Here is a 26,870-nt window from a genome sequence, read left to right as displayed (position 1 = left end):
AGCACACCCTTGTACTGTGGTTTGTCAGCCCTCTACCTCAGGAGATTTTGTTTTAAGTTGTGTTGAATGATATTTTTTTTAAACAAAAATGTTGATTGTGATAATAAAATATTTTGTTGTCACGTACAATGTTTGGCGAAATTCTATCCTAGGTCTTTTGGATCCTTTGGATCTATGAAGCTTAAATATGAAAAAGTATTGGTATCGGTATCAATATCGGCAATACTGAGCCTGTATTTACTTGGTATCTGATCACTACCAAAATTCTCGGTATCGCCCACCTCTAGTATGAGGGATTTGTGCCCCCCCCCCCCCTTTTTTTTAACTCACAGGCCATCAGATGAAATGTGCTGTCCACCTTAAGTATTGATGTTATCATTAATATTAATGAGCCACAAACTAACCATTCCATATCATTGTAATATGCATATTCAAACAATTTTTATCTAATTCAAGCAATAATAAGAAAATATAATTTTTGTTAATCTTGCTTTCATTCACAAACCTATGTGCTGACATTAGTTTGTGTCAACATGTGCTACAACAGTATCCGAAGTAAGGAATCCCGACAGAGAACCAGATTTATCTGAGTTATAATAAAATAAAATATCTATTTTTATTATCCATGTACTGTAAACCCCAACAGGTTGGTAGAACTCAAAATAATTGATGTAACTGATTACCTCAAACGTTTTAAATGTTTTAACTTTATGTACTGGTGATGTTAAATATATATTTTTATTTCAGCTAAATTAGTTAACTCTAATTTTAATTAAAGTTAATTGAATTTGGTTCATTTGAGTTTAATCAACTTAAATTACCATAATCATGTAATGTACGAAATAATTTAAGCATGTCATACTATGACACAAGGAAATAGTCAGGTACTAAAGTAGGGATCTTCTGATTTGTGAGCATCAACTGATCTCCCTGAGCTAATATGTATTTCAACTACCTTGTTTTCCCTTAAGGTCAAAATATCTGAAAAAATCTGACCATTAATCAAGAAGAAGCTTATTCTCTTTGTTGGTTTACTAAGTCCTATCAACCCTAAAGCCCACTGGTGCTGGTACTTATACCCAGATTCAATAGCATAAAGCAGATGAAAGGCAATTTTGACTCCCCCTGGATAGGATGCCAGTCCATCACGGGTTACATCCCCAGCCAAGGCAAGTACCAATTTAAAGCTGGTTGGACTGAGACAATTTAGACAAACTGTCTTGTCCAAGGACGCAAATAAGTACAGTGACTAGGAATCAAATTCAGGTCTACATATTGGTTGCCCAAACTGTACCCCTTGTCCAAGGACACAGACAGGTAGGGTACCCGAGGCCCACACTCAGGTCTTCATATTTGTACCCCAACCCCTATCCCTTGTCCAAAGACAAAAACAGTTATGTGATCAGGAGGTGAACTATTGTCTACATATTGTTTGTCCAACTCCTATGACTTATCCAACGACACAGACAGGTTGACCAGGAATCAAATTCAGGTCAACATATTGGTTGCCCAACTCCTATCCCACTGAGCTATCCACTGTACACTATAAAGGCAGGCTCAGATGGTATACGCTGTATTCTGGAGTCAAGAGACAAAAAGAAATTACTATCAGTTATGGAAGAACTATATGTTCAAACCCCATCCCTGCCACCTTTCTCCATGTAATGTGGGGTTGCGTCAGGAAGGGCATCCGGCGTAAAACTTGTGCCAAATCAACATGCAGAGCCACCTTGGATCCGCTGTGAAAAATGAGCAGCCGAAGGGACTTACTATGGAAAGAAAGACTATATGCTGAAGTGGAACAAAGGTCCTTGTTTACTTCCATATGTCAGTGTACTTTCAAAAGTCATTAAAACGCCCAGTGCTCAGGTGCCAACTCCATCAAGGAACAGTGTACTCTGTGTTGAATCTGAAATTCTGTTGAGCATTTTTTTTTTATATTGTGTTTTTATACTTATAATTATTACATTCCATAAATGTGAATACTATTAAATTCAATCAACTCAAAACTCAAAAACTCAAAAAATATTTAAGTATACTGTATTTAATCAACAATTGAGCAGCAATCAGTGTGGCATTACTCTCAAATATTAAAATTCTAATAACTTGTTATTTTGAATACATAAGCTTAAACAAATAGAGTTAATCAATTACATAAATTTTTTGTTTTGTGATAACTTGTTGGGGTTTACAGTGAGTGTTTACAGTGAATGTTCTCATCACATTGACCACATATATGTGGTCAGTGTGATGAGGACATTCTTCTGTGTAATTGTACGAGCGTGTGCTGCTGGAGGTTTACTGGAAAGAAGGGCGCTCCGGGTGTTCTGACAGCTGATGCCAGGCTTAGTCCATGCGGCACCGCTCTGTCCACGATGGCATAACTGTACCACGTGGGCCCCGCGTTTCCCAGAGCACAGTGAAAAACACTGTTGGTCAAACTCAGGTCCTGCAGATGCCGGTGTAACTCCTGTGGGTAAAGACAGCCACGGGCAAAACTGCAGGGAAATGTGCACAATCGTTGTTTTTCTTGGCAAGGTCTGGGGCGCTCAGAGTCCTGCAGCGAACACCAGCCAGCTTCACCGGTGGGACAACTGAGAAAATGATTTTGCTGCAGGTCCATTGCTTCGTATGTTCCAGCCGAAGTCTTCACTGTGTTTGGCTCGGTTTTTGTTTCCGTTTGGATTTCGCATGTGTCTCGTCCAGAGCTGTCCTCAACTTTAATGTCTTTCTCTGTATCACTTTCGTGGTCATCTTCCAAAGAAAAAAATAAAGTGAATGTTCAGTTTGGGTACATATAGACACAAAAATATTTAAATAAGCATTTAATATTGAAAGAATGTTACATGAAGCAGCATATATATATATATATATATATATATATATATATATATATATATATATATATATATATATATATATATATATATATATATATATATATATATATATATATATATACGAGGTCTATTAGAAAAGTATCCGACCTTATTATTTTTTTCAAAAACCATATGGATTTGAATCATGTGTGATTACATCAGACATGCTTGAACCCTCGTGGGCATGCGAGAGTTTTTTCACGCCTGTCGGTTACGTCATTCGCCTGTGGGCAGTCTTTGAGTGAGGAGTCGTCCACCCGCTCGTCGATTTTTTTCATTGTTTAGGAATGGCTCAGAGACTGTTGCTTTGTTTGATAAAAATTTTTTCAAAACTGTAAGGCACAACTGAGTGGACACCATTCAATAAATTCAGCTGGTTTTCGGTAAAAATTTTAACGGCTGATGAGAGATTTTGGTCTGGTAGTGTCGCTTTAAGGACGGTCCACGGCGCCTGACGGCGATCTGCGCTTCGAGGCGGCAGCGTCTCGCCGTTTCAAGTTGAAAACTTCCACATTTCAGGCTCTGTTGACGCAGTAAGTCGTCAGAGAACAGAGAACTTTCAGAAGAAGTCGGCATGAGGAGTTTATTCGGACATTCCATTGTTAACGGTCATTTTGTAATGAAAGAACGTGCGGGCAGAGTCGCATGTCGGGCTGGACCCGACCGCGGGGGGGTCGCGGCAGGAAAAACACCTCCGTTGGAAATCTTAACGGGCAAGTTGGAACATGCCCAAGCTGTTAAACAATTTCTCAGTTACTCACTTGTTGAAAGCCATTAAAAGCCGCCTGAATTCTACAAATGGTTTTCAACACGGAGGTGTTTTTCCTGTCGCGGCGCACACAGATTTGCCGAGTCGTCACGGAAACGATTCGGCGAATTTGCGCGTACGTCTTTCATTAAAAAAATGTCCTTAAACAGTGGAATGTCCGCATAAATTCCTCATGCCGGCCTCTTCTGAATCTTCTCTGTTCTCTCACGATGTCCTGGGTGAATTAAGCCTTAAATTAGGATGTTTTCAGCTCGAAACAGGCCAACGACAGCGCCTGGAAGCGCTGCAGGACGTCCCGCTCCGTGGGAAGTCCTTACACCGACAGAAACACCCCATAATCTCTCATCAGCCGTTAAACTTTTCACCGAAAACCAGCTTAATTTCTCGAATAGTGTCCACTCGGATATTCCTCACAGGTCCAGAAAAAATTTTGATAAAGCAACGCGTGCCGTCTCGAGCAGCGTGTGAAATAAAGGAATTCAGCCGAGAGGGCGGGACCACATCTCACTCAAGGCCTGCCCACAGGGAAATGACGTCACCGACACGCGTGAAAAAACTCACGCATGCGCACGAGGGTTCAAGCATGATTGGTGTAATCGCATGTCATTCAAATCCATATAGTTAAAAAATAAATAAAAGGGTCGGTTTATTATCTAAGAGACCTCGTATATATATATATATATATATATATATATATATATATATATATATATATATATATATATATATATATGTATGTATGTATTGTATGTATGTATGTATGTGTGTGTGTGTGTGTATACAGTGCATCCAAAAAGTATCCTATTCACAAGCACTTCACTTTTTCCACATTTGGTTATGTTACAGACTTGTTTCAAAATGGAGTTAATTAATTTTTCCATCAACATTCTACTCACAACACCCCATAATGACAACATCAAAAAATTTTTTTTTTTTTTTTTTTGCAAATTTATTAAAAATAAAAAACAACTAAGAAATTGCATTGATATAAATATTCACACCCATTGCTCAATACTTTATTGATACACCTTTGGCAGCAATTACAGCCTCAAGTCTTGTTGAACATGATGGCACAAGCTTGGTGCACTTCTTTTAGGGTGGTTTTGGCCATTCCTCTTTGCAGCAACTCTCAAGTTCCATCAGGTTGGATGGGGAGCGTCGGTGCACAGCCATTTTCAGATCTAAGCACACAGCCAAGATATCAAAACAGTCTTTGATATCTTGGCTGTGTGCTTAGGGTCATTTCTCTGCTGAAAGATGAACCGTTGCCACAATTTGAATGTCAAGAGCGTTCTGGAGCAGATTTTCATCCAGGATGTCTCTGTATATTGCTGTATTCATCTTTGCCTCCATCCTGACTAGTCTCCTAGTTCCTGCCACTGAAAAACATCCCCACAGCATGAAGCTGCCACCACCATGCTTCACTGTAGGGATGGTGCCTGGTTTCCTCCAAATATGACACCTGTCATTCACGCCAAATAGTTCAATCTTTGTCTCATCAGACCAGAGAATTTTGTTTCTCATGGTCTGAAAATCCTTCAGGTGCCTCTTGTCAAATTCATTGCAACCTTGAAAGCAGTAGAAATGTTTCTGTACCCTTCTCCAGATTTGTGCCTTGAGACAATCCTGTCTCGGAGATCTACAGACAATTCCTTTCACTTCATGTTTGGTTTGTGCTCTGACATGCACTGTCAACTATGGGACCTTATATGTAGACAGGTGTGTGTCTTTCCAAATCATGTACAATCAACTGAATTTACCTCAGGTGGACACCAATTAAGCTGCAGAAACATCTCAAGGATGATCAGTGGAAACAGGACGCACCTGAGCTCAAGGTTGTGATTACTTATGGACAAGGTTGGGTAGGATTACTTTGAAAGAATACATGTGGATTACATATATATATGTACATACATTTGGAGTACTTGTAATCTGATTACTTTTGGATTACATTTCAAAGTAATCCTACCCAACCTTGCTTATGGATATGTGATTTGTACTTTCTTTATTTTTTTAAAAATTGCAAAAATCTCAAAAAAGTATTTTCACATTGTCATTATGGGCTATTGTGTGTAGAATTTTGAGGAAAACAATTAATCTCAACCATTGTGGAATAAGGCTGTAACAGAGCAAAATGTGAAAAAGTGAAGCACTGCAAATATTTTCTGGATGAACTGTATATATATATATATACACACACACACACACACACGCACACACATATATCCAGTGAGGAAAATAAGTATTTGAAGACCCTGCGACTTTGCAAGTTCTCTCACTTAGAAATCATGGAGGGGTCTGAAATTTTCATCTTAGGTGCATGTCCACTGTGAGAGACATAATCTAAAAAAAAATCCAGAAATCACAATGTATGATTTTTTTAATCATTTCTTTGTATGTTACTGCTGCAAATAAGTATTTGACCTCTGGCTCTCACACACCTGTTAATTTTTCTTTAAGAAGCCCTCTGTTGTGTGGGCCGCTGAAGAGGAGGTACTGCTGGCCCACCACCACCAGATGGCGCCCTGCTTGGAGTGCGGGCTTCAAGCACGAGAGGGCGTCAGAACTACTGGAGTGACAGCTGTCACACATCATCAACACCAGCTGTCACTCATCAACTACATCCTCCAAAAAAGCCGGACTGCAACTCCACCTCCCCGCCGAGAAATCAGCTACCATTCAGGTAACCTTCTCTGCTGTGAATTTTCTGAGACTGAATATTGTTCTGTGTGTAGCCGTTTTCCTGTGGTGACAGTCTGAAGCTGGATTGGCGGATAGTGTGAGCGCGATGTCTTCGCCTGGGGCGCAGGGCTTGGCGGCTCCGGTGTTCTTCAGATCCGTTGGCGGTGGAAGCTGTGTGGGATCCGGCTCTTCTCTTGCCAGACGTCTTCTATCTTCGAGCCTGCCCACACGTCACCTCATGTATGATTGACGATCCACATTCTCTGTCGTTGTCTGTATCTCGTTGTGCGATTCACAACATTAAATTGTTGCCTTTTGGCTTATCCATTGTCCATTCATTAACGCCCCCTGTTGTGGGTCCGTGTCACGACACCTTCCCAACACCCTCTTATTCTGCACTCTTTACCTGTATTAACACCTGTTTGAACTTGTTACCTGTATAAAAGACACCTGTTCACACACTCACTCAATCACACTCCAACCTGTCCACCATAGCCAAGACCAAAGAGCTGTCTAATGACACCAGGGACAAAACTGTAGACCTGCACAAGGCTGGGATGGACTACAGGACAACAGGCAAGCAGCTTGATAGAAGACAACAACTGTTATGATTATTTATTAGAAACTGGAAGAAACACAAGATGACTGTCAATCTCCCTCGGTCTGGGATTCCATGCAAGATCTCATTTTGTGGGGTAAGGATGATTCTGAGAAAGCTCAGAACTACACAGGAGGACCTGGTCAGTGACCTGAAGACAGCTGGGACCACAGTCACAAAGATTACATTAGTAACACATGATGCCGTCATGGTTTAAAATCCTGCAGGGCAGCAAGGTCCACCTGCTCAAGCCAGCACATGTCCAGGCCTGTTTGAAGTTCACCAGTGACCATCTGGATGATCCAGAGGAGGCATGGGAGAAGGTCATGTGGTCAGATGAGACCAGAAGAGAGCTTTTTGGAAACAGCTCCACTTACCATGTTTAGAGGATGAGAACAACCCCAAGAAAACCATCCCAACCATGAAGCATGGGGGTGGAAACATCATACTCTGGGGGTGCTCTTCTGCAAAGGGGACAGGACAACTGCACCGTATTGAAGGGAGGATGGATGGGGTCATGTATTGCGAGATTTTGGCAAACAACCTCCTTCCCTCAGTAAGAGCACTGAAGATGGGTCATGGCTGGGTCTTCCAGTATGACAATGACCCCAAACACACAGCCAGGGCAATTAAGGAGGGGCTCCGTAAGAAGCATTTCAAGGTCCTGGAGTGGCCTGGCCAGTCTCCAGACCTGAACTCAATAGAAAATCTTTGGAGGGAGCTGAAACTCCAAACCTGAAAGATTTGGAGAAGATCTGTATGGAGGAGTGGACCAAAATCCCTGCTGCAGTGTATGCAAACCTGGTGAAAACTACAGGAAATGTTTGACCTCTATAATTGCAAACAAAGGCTACTGTACCAAATATTAACATTGATTTTCACAGGTGTTCAAATACTTATTTGCAGCAGTAACATACAAATAAATTATTAAAAAATCATACATTTTTGATTTCCGGATTTTTTTTTTTTTTTTAGATTATGTCTCTCACAGTGGACTTGCACCTAAAATTAACATTTCAGACCCCTCCATGATTTCTACATGGGAGAACTTGCAAAATGGCAGGGTGTTCAAATACTTATATATATATATATATATATATATATGCATATACACATATGCATACACACGCATACACATGTGCACACACACACACACACACACATATATATATATATAACAGTATGTTTTTTGTTTGGTTTTTTTGTTTTGTTTTACCTGAACACTTGGAGTTGTCCGAATCAGATGATTCTTTACTTGGTTCAGGTTTCATGTTGGTCATGCGCATCTCTTTACACGATTGTGATCCATGTTGTAGTTTCCTGGTGCAACCAAAAAAAAAAAAAAAATAGAACCTAATTACAGTGTTGTAACCGTTCATTTGATATAATGTCATCCCAGCAGTATTCAAAGATCCTCCAAAGACAACAAGTACCAAAAACACCCACGTTTCCCCTTAGGTCACTGATTAGTTTGAAATCACTCATAGAAGTAATCATAAATCAGTAAACTATGTGACCACGTTTCACCTTTAAATATGAATCATACCTTTTAGGTGGTTTCCTGCAAACCATAACACTAAAAAAAGTCTGTTGAATTTATTAATCTTTCATTTACTAATTAGAATTTACTCATTTCTCATTGAGAAACATAAGAAAATTTTGCAATTCAGACACTTTTTTCATTTTTTCTTTCAATATCATAAATTTTAAAATCACTTGTTAACTTGATGAATGATTCATTGCTTTTAACTATTTTATTGGTATGAGAATGTCAGGACATTTCAAATTTTCAAATTTTTGATTTTCTGTGACACACTGATGAAGAAAAAAAAGTTGAACACTTTTCCTTGCCTAAAACATTTGCACAGCACTCTACCTGAAAAGGTTTTAAAGTTACATAATTACTTCTGATTACATCTGGCAGTGTAAAATAGGCTCTACCAGGACTGCATTTGGTCCCACTTGTAGCTCATGGCCTCGATTCGCCCTAATTAAATAAATACATTAATGCTTTCTCAACAAAAACCTGAGGTTTTGAACTGAGGACAGAGACTGTTGTTTTCACTCCTAACTCTGAAATTCCTGGTTCCATCTGGAGATAAGCTCTTTGAGACATCCCCGTGAGCCCTAACACTGTGCTTCACATCACAACAGAAGTGTAACTAAAAGTTCTTCAAAGGAGCCCTTGCTTGTTTATCGGTTAAGTTTCAGTCACTATGAATTACATGACATTATAATTGCTTCATGTCAGAATCCAAACTTCCCCAGGCCCGGAGAACAGTGGTGGGCACAGCTAGCCAAAAAATTAGCTTTGATAACAGATAATCAGCTAACAGAAAAGTTATCTTTTATAAAGCTAATCTGATAAACCACCCAAAAATTTATCGAAAGCTACAGATAACCGATAACTTCCAGTATTGTCTCTGGTACACTTGCAAGTACTAACAAGCTGATTTTGAGTTTTGACACCACGATCGCTTCTTGTCGCATCAAAAGCGACCACAGACCTAAACAATGAGTCAGCACTTCTGTCTTTGTGCACCCTGCCCACTGCTGGATGCTCCTGTTTTCATTACATAACTTCCAGCAGAAAAGCCGTTGAGAGAAGCAGCAAAGCTCAACTCTCTAGTCAATACCAGCATTGCCGTGAGGCGAAGGTCTTGGAAAATAAAGCAGTGCTGACTTATGGTTTGGTTTATAAATAAAATTAATACTGTTGGAATAACTCCATTAATGTCAATTCTGTCATTAGTACAAAGTTAAACTATAACATATATCTTTTAATGTTGAATAATGCACTAATTCTGAAGTTTTGTAATAAACACAGACAAATGCGAAAGGGTTTATGGGTAAAATGTGCCTCCGTTAACACGGTGTCAAAATAAATAGAACACTGCCATGATCTACTGGTGCCAGGCGAATACTGCCATGAACACTACTGGCCAGTAGATGGCAGTAGAGACCGTGAAAACTTGCCAAAACAAAATTCCAGATAATCCGTGTCTCCTACATTTCAAAAGCGTGAAATTTAATAAACACAAACTGAATTTCAGACATCTTATATATATTACTCTGGAACAAAGATGACAGACAGTGTGACATAAGCAGGACTCTAAATAGCGAACAGGAATTGATTGCAATGATTCCAGCTGAAAATAATGACAAGCAACCTGAGCTACATCTGGCATTTTTACATAAAACAAACACAATAACAATGTCTATAAACCCAGAGAATATATTCACAAGAGTTTTAGGCACAATATACAAAGAGTTTAAGGCTGTTGTCCATGTGGAGCCTGATCAGAGCATCTCAAATGCATTTCTTCTGTTGTGAATGTACTGATATTACCCATAATGCACTGATGGGCACAGCATCTCCACACTAAAACCTTCAAAATTAGTGCATTACTTTAAAACTAAAACATATATCTGATATTTTCACTTTATAAAACTTCAGACGTGACGTTAATTTAAATAACTTGTCCGAAATTAGTTTGGTTAAAATTTTAACCATAAGTTAAAACTGTATGCCTCTGGATGCCTTGGGTGATATTGCCAGCATATCAGTATGGGGTCAAAAGAAATGAGCTTTTTTCTTTTCTGTGGCTAGTTCTCCTTTGCCTGCAGAGGACAGAGCATTTTTTTTAGAACCAGCTCTCCTCTGTTTATGGAGGAGAGAACTGTGCATTTACTATAAAACATTTAGCAGGTAGATACTCAACTGATTTTAGGTTTCAGAAATGTTTATATCTATTCAGCTTTGTTATGACATCTGCAAAAATTCCTTAGCGGTCTAAAAATTATTGGACCAAAACTTATCGGAAGATAATTAGTCCGATAATGGTTTTCAAAGTTATCTGAAAAGCTAATCCGATAATTAGCGGATTAGTGGAACTGTGCCCACCACTGCTGGAGAACCACCTTTTATGGCCTCATGCCAAGGCCAGAACCTCCCCAGACGCTGCAGGAACATCTCTTCCATGATAAGACATGGTCATAAACTTTGAGCTTTGACAACCAGCTGTTATCTCTAGGTCTAAATTAAGGAAAAGACCTTTGCTTAAAATAAAAAAGGCATCAGTATTCTTTTATTCATATATACAAACTTCTAATGTGTCTGTATTGATTAAGTAAACAAAATGCTTTACATATAATCATTCTATTTTATTGACATGTGTTCCTTGTAACTGATGTGTGTTAAATGTGATGTTTCTGACTTATCCATGTTTTGATAACAGTGGAATATTCTGTTAACCAAAGGGTGTGTGGGATGTGTTTAAGCCTTTAATAACGTTATATTCATCCCAAAAATGTCTTAGAACAAATAATATGCCAAAATAGTTAATGTGTTTAAATAATTGAATCATTTTTCTCTGCCTTTCTGAGCACATGAAGTTTCTGTAAAGTTACACACCCTAAATGGGAGGAGTTTAACAGAGTTCTCTCTCTTCCTCTCGACTCGTTTCTTGACTCTTATGCCTGCCTTCCCCTCTTCTCTTCCCTTTAAACGCTTAATTTTATTTTTGGGTCAACAAGGCCCCAAGCTAAGCTATGCTAAGCTACCACATGGCTTCATTCATTCATTCATTGTTTCATTCGTTGTTATTCTTTGATAACCTCTTAACAAAGTAATAGCCTGACGCTTTTACGGTTCGTCAACTCTTTCGAATTTTTAAGAGAACTTCCAATCTGAACTTTTCAAAATAATACCGAATTTACAGAAAAGCAACTTTCCTTTTCTGTACAATGCTGGTCTTAAAGTTTCATAGTTTTCTAAATTCACAAAGACTTTTAATCTGGCTGCAACAAATGTTTTAAAAGCTACCAGAACCCATTTTCAACAAACTCCTTCCACCTCTGGGGTCAAGTATGCTGATGACAGAGCTGATTTCAAACCATCAGTCATCCTGTTGGTAAAGCCAGCCTTTGCTGAAGCCTTGGCTGAAGCCTTGGGATCACCTGGGGAGACCACTGAGTTAACCCCTGACCCAAGCGAGCATGCTGCAAAGAGCCTAACACATCAACAATGGATGGACAGGTCATCCGAACCACCTCTTCATCAGATCAGCTAAGTGACCCAGTTAAAGGTTCCAGAAAAAGCGTTTTGTTGTCAGTGGATGCAAAGTGGCTTCTCCTTTTTAAACATATTCATATATTTGTTTAATAATTTTCTTAATAATAATTGGCTTCAGATTTCATCACTAAATTGTAATCAGATTTATTTACTTAAAAGTCTTTAAGCTTTATCGCTCTACTTTCTTTCAATGTCTTATGAGTAAGTAAATTGTGTCCATAAATGAACTTATTTAATCACTGTCCACTCAAAATGCCAGTAAACTGTTCATTTCTTGTATAATGGTAAATAAAATGTAAATATTTCTGCTGTGATTCATTTTATGTTCAGAAGGAAACCTTTGGTTAATCATATCATAGAATTCAGACTTTCAGACCCGAGACTGATTCATTAAATTGAGACTGATTAATTTGAGACTGATAAATTAATGAATGTACCTATGCTTTAAATAGGTGGTGCCCTGAGGATAATAATAATTATCAAACCCTAAAATTGTTAATTATTTTGGTGACCCGTTAAATGAGGTCTAGGCCAATCTAATTCAATTTGAAAGTTTAACAATACTTTCACTATTTTTGGTGCTCTCCGTGAGGCTAATAACACATTGCAAGGCTCAACTACTTATTCACTACATTAAATTGGTACCCGTGTGAGATGCCATGCATTCCAAATAATTAAATTAATGTAATTTTGTTACAGTTTATTTTGGGTGCGCCCGTGTGAGATTTAGAATTTCACTACATATATTTATTGGTGCCCCGTTGCGAGGCATGTAAAATTCGCTATATATTTATTGGTGCGCCCGTGTGAGGTGAAATTATAATTTCGCTATACACTCCAAATGGAATCATCGTAGTCTATCATAGTGTTAAATTGACTCCTTCATTGTGTTAAATCAAGATGTTCAAGTCTAATAAAAAATAATTCAGACTCCATCATAATGGTGTAGTGGTAAACAGGTGGGATGGCTGTGTCAGTAGCCAGGGTTCGTATCCTGGCTACGGCTGAAATTTCTGAACTGGTGTTTCAGAGCTAGGTGAAATGTCCTAATTCTATATCCAGCAGTAGCAGCCTAGAGTGGAACACTGGGATGTAAATGCCACCTGTTGTACATTCTCCTGGAAATAAGTCCAGGGCAGTCGCCCACAGTGTCCATGTGAAGTCTTTTGTAGACGATCCATATTAATCACTGGCATAATTTCATTGTAAGACCTCATAGGCCCATTGCTTATCTCAGGGTTCCATGCCATGAAGTGGACAAGAGTCCAAGGCTCCCCTGGATGGGATGCCAAACCATCATAGGTTCCTTTCCAGCCAAAGCCGGTGCCCAGTTTATAGCTGGGCAGACTGAGACTAGGTCGATTAAGTGCCTTGTCCAAGAACACAGACTGAAAGGGTTCAAACGCAGGTCTATATATTGGCAGGCCAGTTTCTAATCCACTCAGCTACCTGCACTGCACATATTTACATTGACATGACTGTAAATAGCATTATGTGAAATAAAAAAAACAAGCATTTATTGAAGTACACTGAAAAAAGAGAATTGTTGGATCAACTTAATAAAGTGTGTCAGTTGGCTACACTTAAATCAATTAGGTTGCTCCATTTTAACAAGTAATATTTCTACACCAACTTTACTAGTTTAACAACTGAAGCGATTTCATAAATTTTTCAATTTTTTTAAATGAAGCCACTTTTTTGGCAAGTCACCTGTTGACTGACCTCTTTTCTCTACGTCCATTGCCTGTGTCCCGAAATCCCTTTGCAAAAGGATTGTTGTCGATTTTCAGCTGGGTGATCTGAAACATCGGCACAAAAAACGCGAGTTGCAGTAAACGTTTATCATTTATATGAGGTGACACGTTACAGTCTGTGTCATTTTGGTGAACCTCTTACCTTATCGTTTTGGTACGCCGTGACTGCAATGAATTCTGTCTCAGAAAAGATGTAGGTCCTAAAGGTGCTGTAAGGCAGTTTGAGGATATCGTTTGCTCTCACGATATGAAATCTTGGCTGGTATTTATGCATGGAGTTGAGAATGGTCTAGAAATAAAGAAAAATACTAATCTGTGTTGTTACTTCATAAAGACAGTCACAATCTGTGGTTATAGAGGTTTCTTAAAAAGATCTGTGGTTATAGAGGTTTCTTAAAAAGAAACTTCTGTATATTATGACCCTTTTTTTAGTAAAGGTCATAATTTCCATTTAAAATATGAATCAGATTAGTTTGAGGACAGCAATAACCAAATTTAAGATGGTTACCATGCATCACATCCTGGATTTTTGACACATAACAAACTTATTACACAGCCATAAAGATGAGTACACTCAAAAAATTTATCACAGTACTCTACAGTGACACCTCACATTCACAGGTTCATCATTTTGGTTGCTCAGTGGCATTTGTAGATGCAAAACTGGAACTGAACCAGCAGTTAACAAACAATCAGAGCTTCCTCCTGAGGCATAGTTGCAGTGTTCATCTGAGAAATTAGGTTTGGACTTTTTACTTTAAGTTTACTGCATTTAGACGACAGAGCCGGTTACCTATTTATTGAAGGGATGGTGGCTCAGTTCCTGCTGGCGCAGAATCTTTTTTTTTTTTTTTCATTTTATATACTGTCACTGGATGAGAGGCAGGGTGCATATACAGTACTGTGCAAAGGGTATAGGCATTACAGAGTTATGATAAAGTAGCTTTGACTTTCCCCCACCCCCTTTTTATTGGCTGTCGCATTATCCTTAATAATGCAGCAGATAACAGAATATTTACAGAGGAATCCTTCAAATGGTGATACAAGCACCAAATTTGCCAAAAGTATACCTTAGATATTACTCTTTTGAAAAAAACCGACAGGCAACTTGAATTTTCAATAGGCGGCCACGTAGGGGTCAGTTAAAGAATTACATAGGGGTCAAAATATAAAAATGCACCAGTCATATTGAAATTATACCATATTATTTGTCTGATTGTAAAGATTCCACAAAGTTATAGTTTGGACTATCTATGACTGAATTCTATGGAGTTATGGGGTAAAAACAACAAGAATGGTGACAAAGTTCAGTTTCAGTTTGTACAGGGGTAAAAGTTAGAGATGCTCCAATTTTGTTCAAAGGTGATGCAAATTATTGGTTGAGTTAATAGGGTTTCAAAAAGGAATAGTTTGCACCATGTATCATGCTTAGTTATCACGTTACGGGGTAACATATGTCACATGTCATAGAATTCAATGGACGTCAACATTATTTGACCTTTACTTTAGAGACCAAGCATTCAACACAGTCAAAACTTTTCCATTTATTCATCCAAGTAGCTCAATCAACAATTTGCACCATTTTTTACTAAAATTGGAGCAACTTTAACTTTTGACCCCTGTACAAACTGAAATTGACATTTGTCACCATTCTTAAGGTTTTTACCCCATAACTCCATAATATTCAGTCATAGATAGTCCAAACTATACCTTTTTGGAATCTTTATGATCAGACAAATAATGTGGTATAGTTTTCAATAAGACTGGAGCATTTTTATATTTTAACCCCTGTGTAATTCTTCAATTGACCCCTACGTGACCGCCTATTGAAAATTCACGTGGCCCGTCTGTTTTGTCAAAAGAGCAATGTCTAAGGAGAATTTGTGCTGGATTTGGTGCTTGTATCACCATGTGAAGTATTGTTTCACTTATTTGCTGCACTATAAAATAGTTTTGAGGTAACATATACGCTGGTGTGACATACAAACCAAAAAAACACGCATGAATAGAATCCAATTGTCACGTCAATTATCATCAAAGTTGAAATTCATTACACATTTCATTTATTTATGAATATTTATTAGGTTTTCATAAATTTGCTTTTATGATGCATTAAATGTGCATAAAACCTTTGCACAGTACATTTATTTATTTTTAACCTTTATTTAGCTAGGTTAGTCCCATTGAGATCGAGATCTCTTTTACAAGGGAGACCTGGACAGTTATAAAGTTTCCAATTCACCTAACCTGCATGTCTTTGGATGTGGGAGGAAACCGGACCACCCGGAGGGAAACCCACGCAAACACGGGAGAACATGCAAGCTCCACACAGAAAGGCCTCAGTTGAGAATCGACCCCATGACCTTTTTTGCTGTGCTGCAACAGTGCTAACCACTAATCCACCGTGCTGCCCTTTATAAAGCGCTTTTCCATCTATATCAGAACCTCAAAGCGCTTCCCAATAACGCCTCACATTCACCCATTCACACAGACACACCGATGTCAGGGTGCTGCCAGGTAAGGCACTCACGACACACCGGGAGCATCTTGGGATTAAGGACCGTGCCCAAGGGTCCGTAGTGATTGTCCAGCCAGACTGGAATTTGAACTAAGGAGCCTCTGGTCTGAAGCCCTGCTTAACCAGACCATGACTGATGGAAAATCCTGCCCAAAACTGTACTAAGTTCATCCAGTTAGTCTTTTTTTCTTTCTTTTTTTTTCTTTTTTTTACCAGTATGTAGAATTTCCATCATTCTGGATGATGAACTTATAAGAAAAAATAAATAAATTTAATTCAATGTATATTTTTAGTCAAACATAAATGAAACAATTAAGAATGAAATTTACGTGATAACATTAATTCGTTGATCATCACGTTGATGTGTTTATCATCAATAAATCGGACTTATTTTGAACTGATAACCATTCTGACTGGTCACATTAACTTTAGTCATTTGTTTAAAAATCGTTAAAGTGAAATTTCTGTGTGGTAAAGGATTTTTCAAGTAAATTTCAGTCCACTTTTTTTTCTTTTTTTAATCAGTGTGCGCTCAGACTTGATGTCAAAAACTCACGAATCCGTGCTTGTCGGATATGTTGTTGGTCAGTTTGAGCTTGTGGAAGGTGACCATTTTGGACATCCACTGCTGTCCGGTGGCCGGGCTGTCCGGGTGGATGTACATGCGTTTGGGCATCTCCGGGTCGGCCTTCCCCGCCACCATCCAGCGCGAGTTGTGAAACTTGTACCTGCATTCATCCGCCGCCACGATGTCCATCAGCAGGATGTATTTGGCACTGCTGTCCATCCCCGTGCACCGGACTCTGAGCGGAGGGAACATGCGCCTGCGGGCAGAAGAGAAGGTCAGCCGCCACGCCTTCATTAAAACACTTCAGCCGGGCGTAATTTTCGTTTTTTTTTTATTTACCTCCCTGATTTTGTAATGACCATTTCAGTGCCGCACGTGTGGAACTGTCTCCACAGGTCTGCGGCTTCCAGATGAACCACGGGCTCCTCATCTTCTGCAGCTTTTCCTTCCTCCAGGATTTCTGGACGCCGATGCAGAGCCGCGGACTGAAACACCTCCAAATTGAGGTTTGTTCTTCTGGGGGTTGGAAACAGCGAGGACACGTTCCGAACGTCCGCGTCTCCAAAAGCGTGTTGCGCCTCGCCGGGGCCGCGCGGCTCCGAGAGGCTGCGCATCGTATCCAAATGGATGCGCTTTTACGCACGTACCTTGCAGTTGGTTTACGACCTTGCGTTGCTTTTATGACTCCAATCGCTGAACACGAGCACTTCTCACGTATTTTTCTCCTTTTGCTTTAATTCTGCGCATGCACTCCTGTGCGTCCTGGTGCGCCGTGACACTTTGTCCAAAGTGATTTGATCATGGACACGTTTGGACTCAGCGTGACACCCAGCGGTGGGTGTGGTTTTCCTGCACAAATACTCCGTCTCAGCTTTTGCCATGTCTTTTGGAGCTGTTCTGACAATTTAATAGTTAAATTAATTAAAGCAGACAAATGCTTCAGACCGTACACAACCTGCTTTACCGAACTTACACAGCAGTGGTTTCATTGGAGTAAGAGGTCAAACTCAGGGTATCTGGTCATTTTTAGAATAAAGAAACTTGGGGTCATAATTTAAAACCAAAATCAGCTTTTGAACCTTTGAGTACATCGGGGATCTTGTAGTCATTTTCAGGAAATATGCCTAACTGGCGCAATCTGCATGGATCAGTCCACTCTAATCCAGCAGAGATTCCCCAAAATAAAAATAGTGATATATATACTTTAGTAAAATGATTAAATTAAGATGATGAAATATGGAATAACATCCACAGATGTTCTCACAGAGCGCTGTAGCACAATGTGTAATATTTTTGGTCCGGCTGTGCAGTCTGACCAACACAGAACAGTAAAAGTTTCAGCAAATGACTGATTGAATCATCTCTACATTGCTCTGCATCAAGTAATGTTAAACTATTAATCTGAAGTGCTCACTGACTTTTCAAAACTGTGGACCATCAGTACTAAATCTTCAGTGAACTATGAGTGACACAGTTCAATTGGGACTCATGTTCCTGGCTTCTCATAACAGTCCGGCACACTGCGGCTTCACAAGCACAGCTTGTGTGCAATGCTGAGGACATCTGCAGGGATTCAGCTCTATGTAGATGTAAACACTGCCAGCGATTGTCCAGGCTGGATTAGCCTCAGGATTTAGTTACAGACTTTTTATTACTCATGGACCGTGACAGCACAGGACCATCCCAGTGAAAACCTGCTGTGAGTGAAAGTGGCAGGTTCACACATCAAGGCTGATGCCCAGCTCTCCATGTGGAGGTGGTACTCAGCATACAGTTATGCTCAAAAGTTTACATACCCTGGCAGAAGTTTTGCTTTTTTGGCCATTTTTAAGAGAATATAAATGACAACACAAAATCTTTTTTGTTTCACTCATGGTTAGTGGTTGTGTGAAGCCATTTATTGTCAAACAACTGTGTTTCCTCTTTTTAAATCAAAATGACAAGAGAACTACCCAAATTAACCTGATTAAAAGTTTACATACCCCTGTTCTTAATACTGTGTATTTCCCCCTTTAACATCAACGACAGCTTGGAGTCCTTTGTGGTAGTATTGGACGAGGCTCTCTGATGGTGAAGCTGCCACTGAATATGTCTTGGACTTTATTTACATTCATTACAAAGAAATACAAACAATATGGCACTTTATGGTAAATCTGCATGGAGTAGACAGTTCTCAAAAACTGAGTGACTGTGCAAGAAGGAGAAGAGTGAGGAAAGCCACCAAGACACCCAGACAACCCAGGAGAAGATATGGGCTTATGTGGCTGTGATTGGAAAAATTGTGCACAGTGCAAGCTTTGCATTTTGCATCACTACTCTTAGCTTCATAGTGGAGTAGAGCAGAGAAGGATTTTCTTTCACCAAAACAGATCAAATCCAGGCTTGCATCTCAGATGTACCTTCTGACAATTTGTAGCTAAACTTTCAGGTCTTCTTTTTAAGAAAATCCTCCTCTATACCACTTCATCATGAAGATGGATAAATGGTGATACAAAATGCAAAGCTTGCACTGTGCATAATTTCTCCAATCACAGCCACATAAGTCTGTAACTTCTTCTGGGTTGTCTGGGTGTCTTGGTGGCTTTCCTCACTCTTCTACTTCTTGCACAGTCACTCAGTTTTTGAGAACTGTCTACTCCATGCAGATTTACCATAGAGTGCCATATTGTTTGTATTTCTTTGTAATTGATGTAAACAGAGTCCGAAACATATTCAGTGGCAGCTTCAAAATACACAGTATTAAGAACAGGGGTATGTAAACTTTTCAGTTCATTCAGTTCAGATCAGGTTCATTTGGGTAGTTCTCTTGTCATTTTGATTTAAAAAGAGAAAACACAGTTGTTTGACAATAAATGGCTTCACCCAACCACTAACCATGAGTGGAAAAAAAAGTTTTTGTGTTGTCATTCATATTCTCTTTACAAATGGTCAAAAATGCAAAAATTCTGCCAGGGTATGTAAACTTTTGAGCACAACTGTATATAAAACAATGAGGTCTAGAAGGTTTGCAGACACAGACACAGAGCTTTTCCAAAATTCTTAGGCTTTGAAAAACTAATTCTAGGGTTAGTGCCGCAATCTCAAAATTTTAGTGGCTTTTTCCTTGGTCTATGTCCAAGATTGGGTAGGATAACTTTGAAATGTAATCCAAAAGTAATCAGATTACAAGTAATCCAAATGTATGTACATACATACATGTAATCCACATGTATTCTTTCAAAGTAATCGTACCCAACCTTGTCCATGTCCCACCCCAACACCAAGTTTCATGTAAATCAGTTTAGCCATTTTAGAGCAATCCTGAAGTCATCTTGAAAACTGTATCTGAAAGCATTACCTCATTAGTGGAAGTTAAGTGGCAAAAATCAAAGTCGCAGTTCCACTGTACACCAGTTACAAGCCAAAAATGTTTTCTGTTGTTGGAAGCCATCTGCTACACGGTGATGAGCTGTATGGGTGCTGCTTGAGCTGAGCTACATTGTATACCTTGTGAGGTAAACGATGTGTACCAAGTAACGTTAGCAGTTATCAGTCCATGTACAGTGTGTCCAGAAAGTATTCACAGTGCTTCACTTTTTCCACATTTTGTTATATTACAGCCTTAAGCTGTTGTTGTTTTTTTGTTTTTGTTTTTTTTAGATTTTTGCAAATTTATTTTAAAAAGTAAGAAATCACATGTACATATGTATTCACAGTCTTTGCCATGAAGCTCAAAATTGAGCTCAGGTGCAGCCTGTTTCCACTGATCATCCTTGAGATGTTTCTGCAGCTTAATTGGAGTCCACCTGGGGTAAATTCAGTTGATTGGACATAATTTGGAAAAGCACACACCTGTCTACGTATAAGGTCCCACAGTTGACAGTGCATGTCAGAGCACAAACCAAACATGAAGTCAAAGGAATTGTATGTAGACCTCCAAGACAGGATTGTCCTGAGGGACAAATCTGGTGACCAAGAATCCAATGGTCATTCTGTCAGAGCTCCAGCATTCCTCTGTGGAGAGAGGAGAACCTTCCAGAAGGACAACCATCTCTGCAGCAATCCACCAATCAGGCCTGTATGATAGAGTGGCCAGATGGAAGCCACTCCTTAGTAAAAGGCACATGGCAGCCCACCTGGAGTTTGGCTAAAGGCACCTGAAGGACTCTCAGACCATGAGAAACAAAATTCTCTGGTCTGAGGAGACAAAGACTGAACTCTTTGGCGTGAATGCCAGCTGTGATGTTTGGCGGAAACTAGGCACCATCCCTTCAGTGAAGCATGGTGGTGGCAGCATCATGCTGTGGGGATGTTTTTCAGTGGCAGGAACTGGGAGACTTGTCAGGGTTGAGGGAAAGATGAATGCAGCAATGTACAGAGACATCCTGGATGAAAACCTGCTCCAGAGTGCTCTTGACCACAGACTGGGGCGATGGTTGATCTTTCAGCAGGACAATGACCCTAAGCACACAGCCAAGATATCAAAGGAGTGGCTTCAGGACAACTCTGTGAATGTCCTTGAGAGGCCCAGCCAGAGCCCAGACCTGAATCTGATTGAACATCTCTGGAGAGATCTGAAAATGGCTGTGCACCGACGCTCCCCATCCAACTTGATGGAGCTTGAGAGGTGGTGCAAAGAGGAATGGACAAAACTGCCCAAAAATAGGTGCACCAAGCTTGTGGCATCATGTTCAAGAAGACATGAAGCTGTAATTGCTGACAAAGGTGCATCAACAAAGCAATGAGCAAAGGCTGCAGTGTAAAATCAGAACAGTACTGACACAAAGAGCTGGTAAGTGAACAAAATCAACAAACAAGCAAGGAAGGAGTGAACAGAAGCAGCTTAAATAAGTAAGGTGGTGATTGGATAATGAGACGCACATGTGGGAGAAGGATCTGGAAAGGGGGCGTGGCAGAAAGGTAAGGATGAGGACAGAACAGATGCAAGAGTGTGAGGGAAGAAAAACACAAAGCAGACAGGATCAGAGTGAAGTGATGAAAGATACAAAGACACCTGAGTAAGTGCAAGATAGTGATGTAACATAACAACCAAAGATAAATCAACAACCAAAGACAGACTAAAATGCTAACACGAAAAGAACTGCACAAATAAACTATAAAAACTGAAAAGGAAACAACCTGTTGGGAAGGTGTCGTGACACGGACCCACAACAGGGGGCGCTAAGGAACGGACAATGGATAAGCCAACGAGTAACAATTTAATGTTGTGAAAACACACAATGGAATACAGACAGAAATATGGATTGCCAATAATACACCAGGTGACGTGTGGGCAGGCTCGAAGATAGAAGACCTCTGGCGAGAGAAGAGCTGATTCCCACACAGCTTCCACCACCAACGGCCCTGAAGAACACCGGAGCCGCCAAGTCCTGAGTCCCCAGGTGGCCTCTGCCTTCGGCTGTCGACCCAGGTACTGCTGGCAGAGAATAGAGAAAGTCCAGGTGAGTGTGAGCCCGCACACTCAGTAGTCCACTCACAGTTAATGTTCTTTTTAGGAGGGGAATTCCTCCACCTCCAAACACACACTCGTGCAGCTCCTGTTACCACTTATCTGAGATGAGCGTGATGCGAAGTTGTCGCGGTCACGCCTTTACGCCAAGCTCCGATAAGGACACCACAGGGCAAACAGCTGCAAAGAAGAGTTCAGTTGTAGTTTAGCAGAGAAATTACAATAGAGACAGGTTACCTCTTGGTTGCTGATTTCTCGGCGGGGAGGTGGAGTGGCAGTCCGGTTTTTAAGGGTGAAGAGGTGATGAAAGACAGCTGGTGTGTAGGAGTGACAGCTGTCACGGCCGGTGGTTCCGGTGCCCTCTCGTGCTTGAAGCCCGCACTTCAAGCAGGGCGCCATCTGGTGGTGGTGGGCCAGCAGTACCTCCTCTTCAGCAGCCCACACAACACAACCAGTAAATAAGATTAAACAATAACAGAACTACACAAGTGGAAAAAGTAAAGAAAGAAAACAGACTAAATCAAGACAGTGGGAAATGAAAAGGGAACAAATGAAAACTGGAACATAAACATAACCGAAACCTTCTTAGTTTTTTATTTTTAATAAATTTGCTAAAATTTCCAAAAAAGGTTTTTGCAGGTTCTCATTATGGGGTGTTGTGAGTAGAATTTTGAGGGTAATAATGAATTTACTGCATTTTGGAATAAGGGTGTGACAAAAAAATGTGGAAAAAGTGAAGTGCTGTGAATACTTTCCACATGCACTGTAACACTCCTTTTGTCACCCAGTGCAACAACTTTATTTTCTATTTTCTCACAGCAGATGATGAAAATTTTGATTAGGGTAACAATTGCATTTACCAGAACACACCTGCAACCTGACCTATGTGAGTTGATCAAATACTACCTCTCACTTCTGGTTTTTCCCACACATGCACAGTAATATTTTACCGAATGTGGCTTAATGTGGTTGATGGTTCTAAACAGAACAGTCAGTATTAGATCAGGTTAGGTTTGCGAGCATGCACTGGTGCCACATGTCAGTGCATCCGCTATACCGTGGAACCACCTTGGGTCCTGGAGGGTATCCACACAAGCAGACAACTGGTTCATTGTTAACTCCAGGAAGTAACTGTCTGTCTGCTGTAGCCAGGTGAAATAGGCATCCCCTTGGGCTTTTGAAGACACTGGGATCCTCAACACTGAGGCACCTGTGTACTGGATCATGCCCAGAGAAATGCATCATATCCTCCTGACTACCTTTCTGGTAGTCAGGAGGATACACCTGATAGTCAGGAGGTTAAGGCCAAAATGTCATCATATCCATGCTAGACAAACTAATTTATTTTAATTGATTATACTAAATTCTTCACTATTAGATTATTTAAACCATTTGAACAGATGATTTTTCCAGAATAAATAAATAAATAAATAAATCAGAAAGAAAATCAATCATGCAGCTGAAGTCATATACAGGCCCATTGGTGATGGTGCTGGCTTATCCATTTACAGTTGGATGAACTGGGTGAAGTGTTTTGTCCAAGGAAACAGACAGGCATTGTTATGTATCTAGGCAAGGACCTTAGTCTATAATGTGATTTCAAAAACACTGCAACCAGAGCAAAAACAGTAGCCCAGAGACAGGGGTCCAGAACGATAGCAAAAGTCAGTAACATGGATTCGGCAAACACTATAGATGGGTTTCCATCATCCCTGAAATTGTGCAAATTGAAGTATCAAATACACTTAATGGAAACACATGTATTTTGAAAAAGCTCTCAAATGTCGCAAAAAAAAAAGTTTTTATACTCACATGACGTGGTTTTTCAGGTGACTCTAAAAAGCCTCCTTTCAAAACATGGTGATGGAAACACTTTTTTTCACTATTACATGTCACATGACGAACAGAAAGTGCCAAATGACATTCTAAAATACACAAAGTGATACATGAGGATGGAGTAAGAGCTGGATAGCTTCTTAAATTATGTAAAAGATGACATTACTGCAATACAATAATTTGTGAGACTTACCTGCCAGTCTCCATGTCTGATTTACAGTTCTCGTGAGAGTCTTATCAGAATGATAGTTATAGCAATAACACAGAACACAGCAGTGTTTCCATTGATTAACTGAAATTCTGAAAATACCACTAAACTTTTGCGCAAACCTATAATGGAAACCCAGCTATTGTGTAACAGTAGCTGGGTTGCGTTGTCTAACGCTAGAGAGCAAGGAGGAATTAATATAATCTGGCAACTAGGAGATATGCTAATGGCAGTTATAATACCGTAGATGCAGAACAATTAAAACTGCAAATGTGATGGTCGCAAACGTGGAAGTCAGCAACCTGAAAGTCAAACTAAGGGTGGAGAAACTTCAGAAAAAGTGCACAACTAACAAACATCACCAAAAAAAAATTACTTATAACATTTGACCAAAACAGAAAAACAGAACTAGATCCAAAATGTGATCCAGGACAAGTGTGACCAGGAATCAAATCCAGGTTTTCATATTTGGTAGCCTAATTCCTGCCACTGCTAAGGAAAGGAGCGGACTGGAGCGTGTCATCCATGCAGCAGAGAAGGTGATTGACTCCAATCTGCCATCCCTACAGGACGTGTACACCTCCAGGGCACTGAGGCGAGCAAGGAACATAGTGGCCGATCTCTCTCATCCAGGACACAAACTTTTTTGTCACCCTCCCCTCTGGCAGACGGGTGAGGTCCATCAGGACTAAACCCAGCTTCTTTCCATCCACAGCTAGACTTAAAAATAATGCCAGAGACCCCCATTTACCCTGTCTCACCCCCCACACTTCCACAAAGCATAGACTGATCATCCCTGCACTGAAAGGTGCTGTACATCTGCATGCCTTTGCACAGCCCCATTCCACTATGCTATATTTATTTGACAGTGAACACAGTTTTGCTTATTTGTCTATTTGACTCCTTTACTTCTTACAGAAGTTTTTTTTTTTCCTTTTCATTTCATTGCTGTTTATGCACCAATGGCATCAGATCACATTTGTTGTATGTAAGAACTTACTTGGCAATAAATTCATTTCTGATTCTGATTCCACTGAGCTACCTGCTCCATAACAGGTAATAAAGGATTTTAAAATAGAAACTTTCCCTTTAGACTTCTGTATGTTCTGCTTGTAGTTTGGTGTCACTGTCCATCCATTTATTTTGGACTGCAAACTTCTAACCTTTGATGAATATAATACAAGCCCCTTAAAATATAATTTAAGGGGCTTGTATCATTTTAAATTTGCTGGCGCTCGGACAACCAGCAAAAGTTTCTGTATCTCCATTTGTGGCCCTAAAATATGGAATAATCTGACAGAGGAACTCAAATGATGTCCAACTATTAATCAGTTTAAATTTCAATATAAAGAAATGATGTTCTCTAGATATGGGTCTGATGTAAAAAGATAAGTTTTGTGCTTTATGTGTTGCTATATTGTAAAAGAAATTTGTTCGGTAGCATTCGGATTGTGTCCTTTAAATTGAAGTGAGTAAAGTGGTTGAGAAAGGGAGTGGGAATAAATACGTTTTTTACTTCCCCCCACTCCTTTTCGGGCTAGATTAACTGGATGTATAATCCAGAAATATAAGATGTCACAGTATTGAGCTGCATATTTGTTTTGAATGCTGTAGGCTTATGGCAGATTGTATTTTAAGTTATATGCATATTATGTTATTTTTTTCTTTTCTTTTTTGTTTTCTTTTATTGTGTATGTTTCTGTGGTCTGAATAAACCATTCATTCATTCATGAAACAATGGTAACAGTAGGTTTCCCCCCCTAAAAAATCAACATATGGAGGCTTGTATTTCGCACCAGGACTGAGCTGTGAAATCAGGAAATACCGCACATTAGACCCTTTGTCACAGCTTCCTGGTGGCCGTCTGATCTGATGCCTAAGCAAGCACACTTCTCATTCAAAGGTCAGTCAAGATATACAGTGGGTGTATGACCCAGTGTTTTCTGGCAGAGAGCAGGGGAAAATCCAGTCTGTCTATCAGCCAGCTTCAAAGACCCAGTCAGTAATCTGAAACAGGCCGGAGGATGATGGCAAACAAGACGCCTGGCTGTTATTTGTGGGTTTGGCCCACAAGCTGCGTGTGAAAGCTGCCACAGAGGATAAACCTACAGATCTCCATTGGGTCACTGTCCACTGTCCCATTCTTCACATTAAACCTTGCACTTTACTTGATGTACTGTTTTGATCTGTGAGTCACTCCAGCTGCGCTGTGAAAGCAGAGCCGGCTCCAGGATTTTACCAAGGGGGTGCTCACAGTCAGGGTGTACCTCATATACACACAGGTACTGCTAGAATTCTGATGTTTTTCCAAGGGTGTTGCTACTCTCCTACTCTGTTCAATGTGTGCACGGACTGGGTGTTGGACACGAGTGTGGAGCAACCGAGTTGCCTTTGTCAGTGAGGATATGGTCACTTACCTTAAATCTGCAGATGATGTTGTGTGCTTTGCGGAATAAGCCGATATCCTGACTGTAGCACCTTGAGAAGGTGAGTGAGGAATCAGAGCGTCTGGGTTTGTGACCAGTGTTGCAATGT

At 40.0% G+C, this 26,870-nt stretch overlaps 1 protein-coding gene across 1 annotated transcript; it reads right to left on the bottom strand.

Annotated features, from left to right (window-relative positions):
• Positions 1-2,242: 2,242 nt before the first annotated feature.
• On the bottom strand, positions 2,243-17,289 carry tbx3b (T-box transcription factor 3b). Its single transcript, XM_034169601.1, has 6 exons — positions 17,182-17,289; positions 16,831-17,098; positions 13,899-14,045; positions 13,725-13,801; positions 8,145-8,248; positions 2,243-2,754 (listed from the first exon to the last, which is right to left on the bottom strand). The coding sequence occupies exons 1-6, from the start codon at positions 17,202-17,204 to the stop codon at positions 2,243-2,245; spliced, it is 1,131 nt and encodes a 376-aa protein (XP_034025492.1). The 5' UTR covers positions 17,205-17,289.
• Positions 17,290-26,870: the final 9,581 nt, after the last annotated feature.

The sequence above is a fragment of the Thalassophryne amazonica genome, chromosome 5, assembly GCF_902500255.1.
Source record: "Thalassophryne amazonica chromosome 5, fThaAma1.1, whole genome shotgun sequence".
Lineage (NCBI taxonomy): Eukaryota > Metazoa > Chordata > Actinopteri > Batrachoidiformes > Batrachoididae > Thalassophryne > Thalassophryne amazonica.
This window is presented reverse-complemented; position numbering and strand designations above follow the sequence as displayed.

Coding starts and splice junctions, on each gene's coding strand:
- tbx3b (XM_034169601.1), bottom strand. CDS start 17,204: ATGGTCATTACAAAATCAGGGAG. Junction 14,046..16,830: donor TATCCGACAAGCACGGATTC/GTGAGTTTTTGA, acceptor CTTTATTTCTAG/ACCATTCTCAACTCCATGCA. Junction 8,249..13,724: donor AATGGACGTAGAGAAAAGAG/GTCAGTCAACAG, acceptor TGGTTGCACCAG/GAAACTACAACATGGATCAC.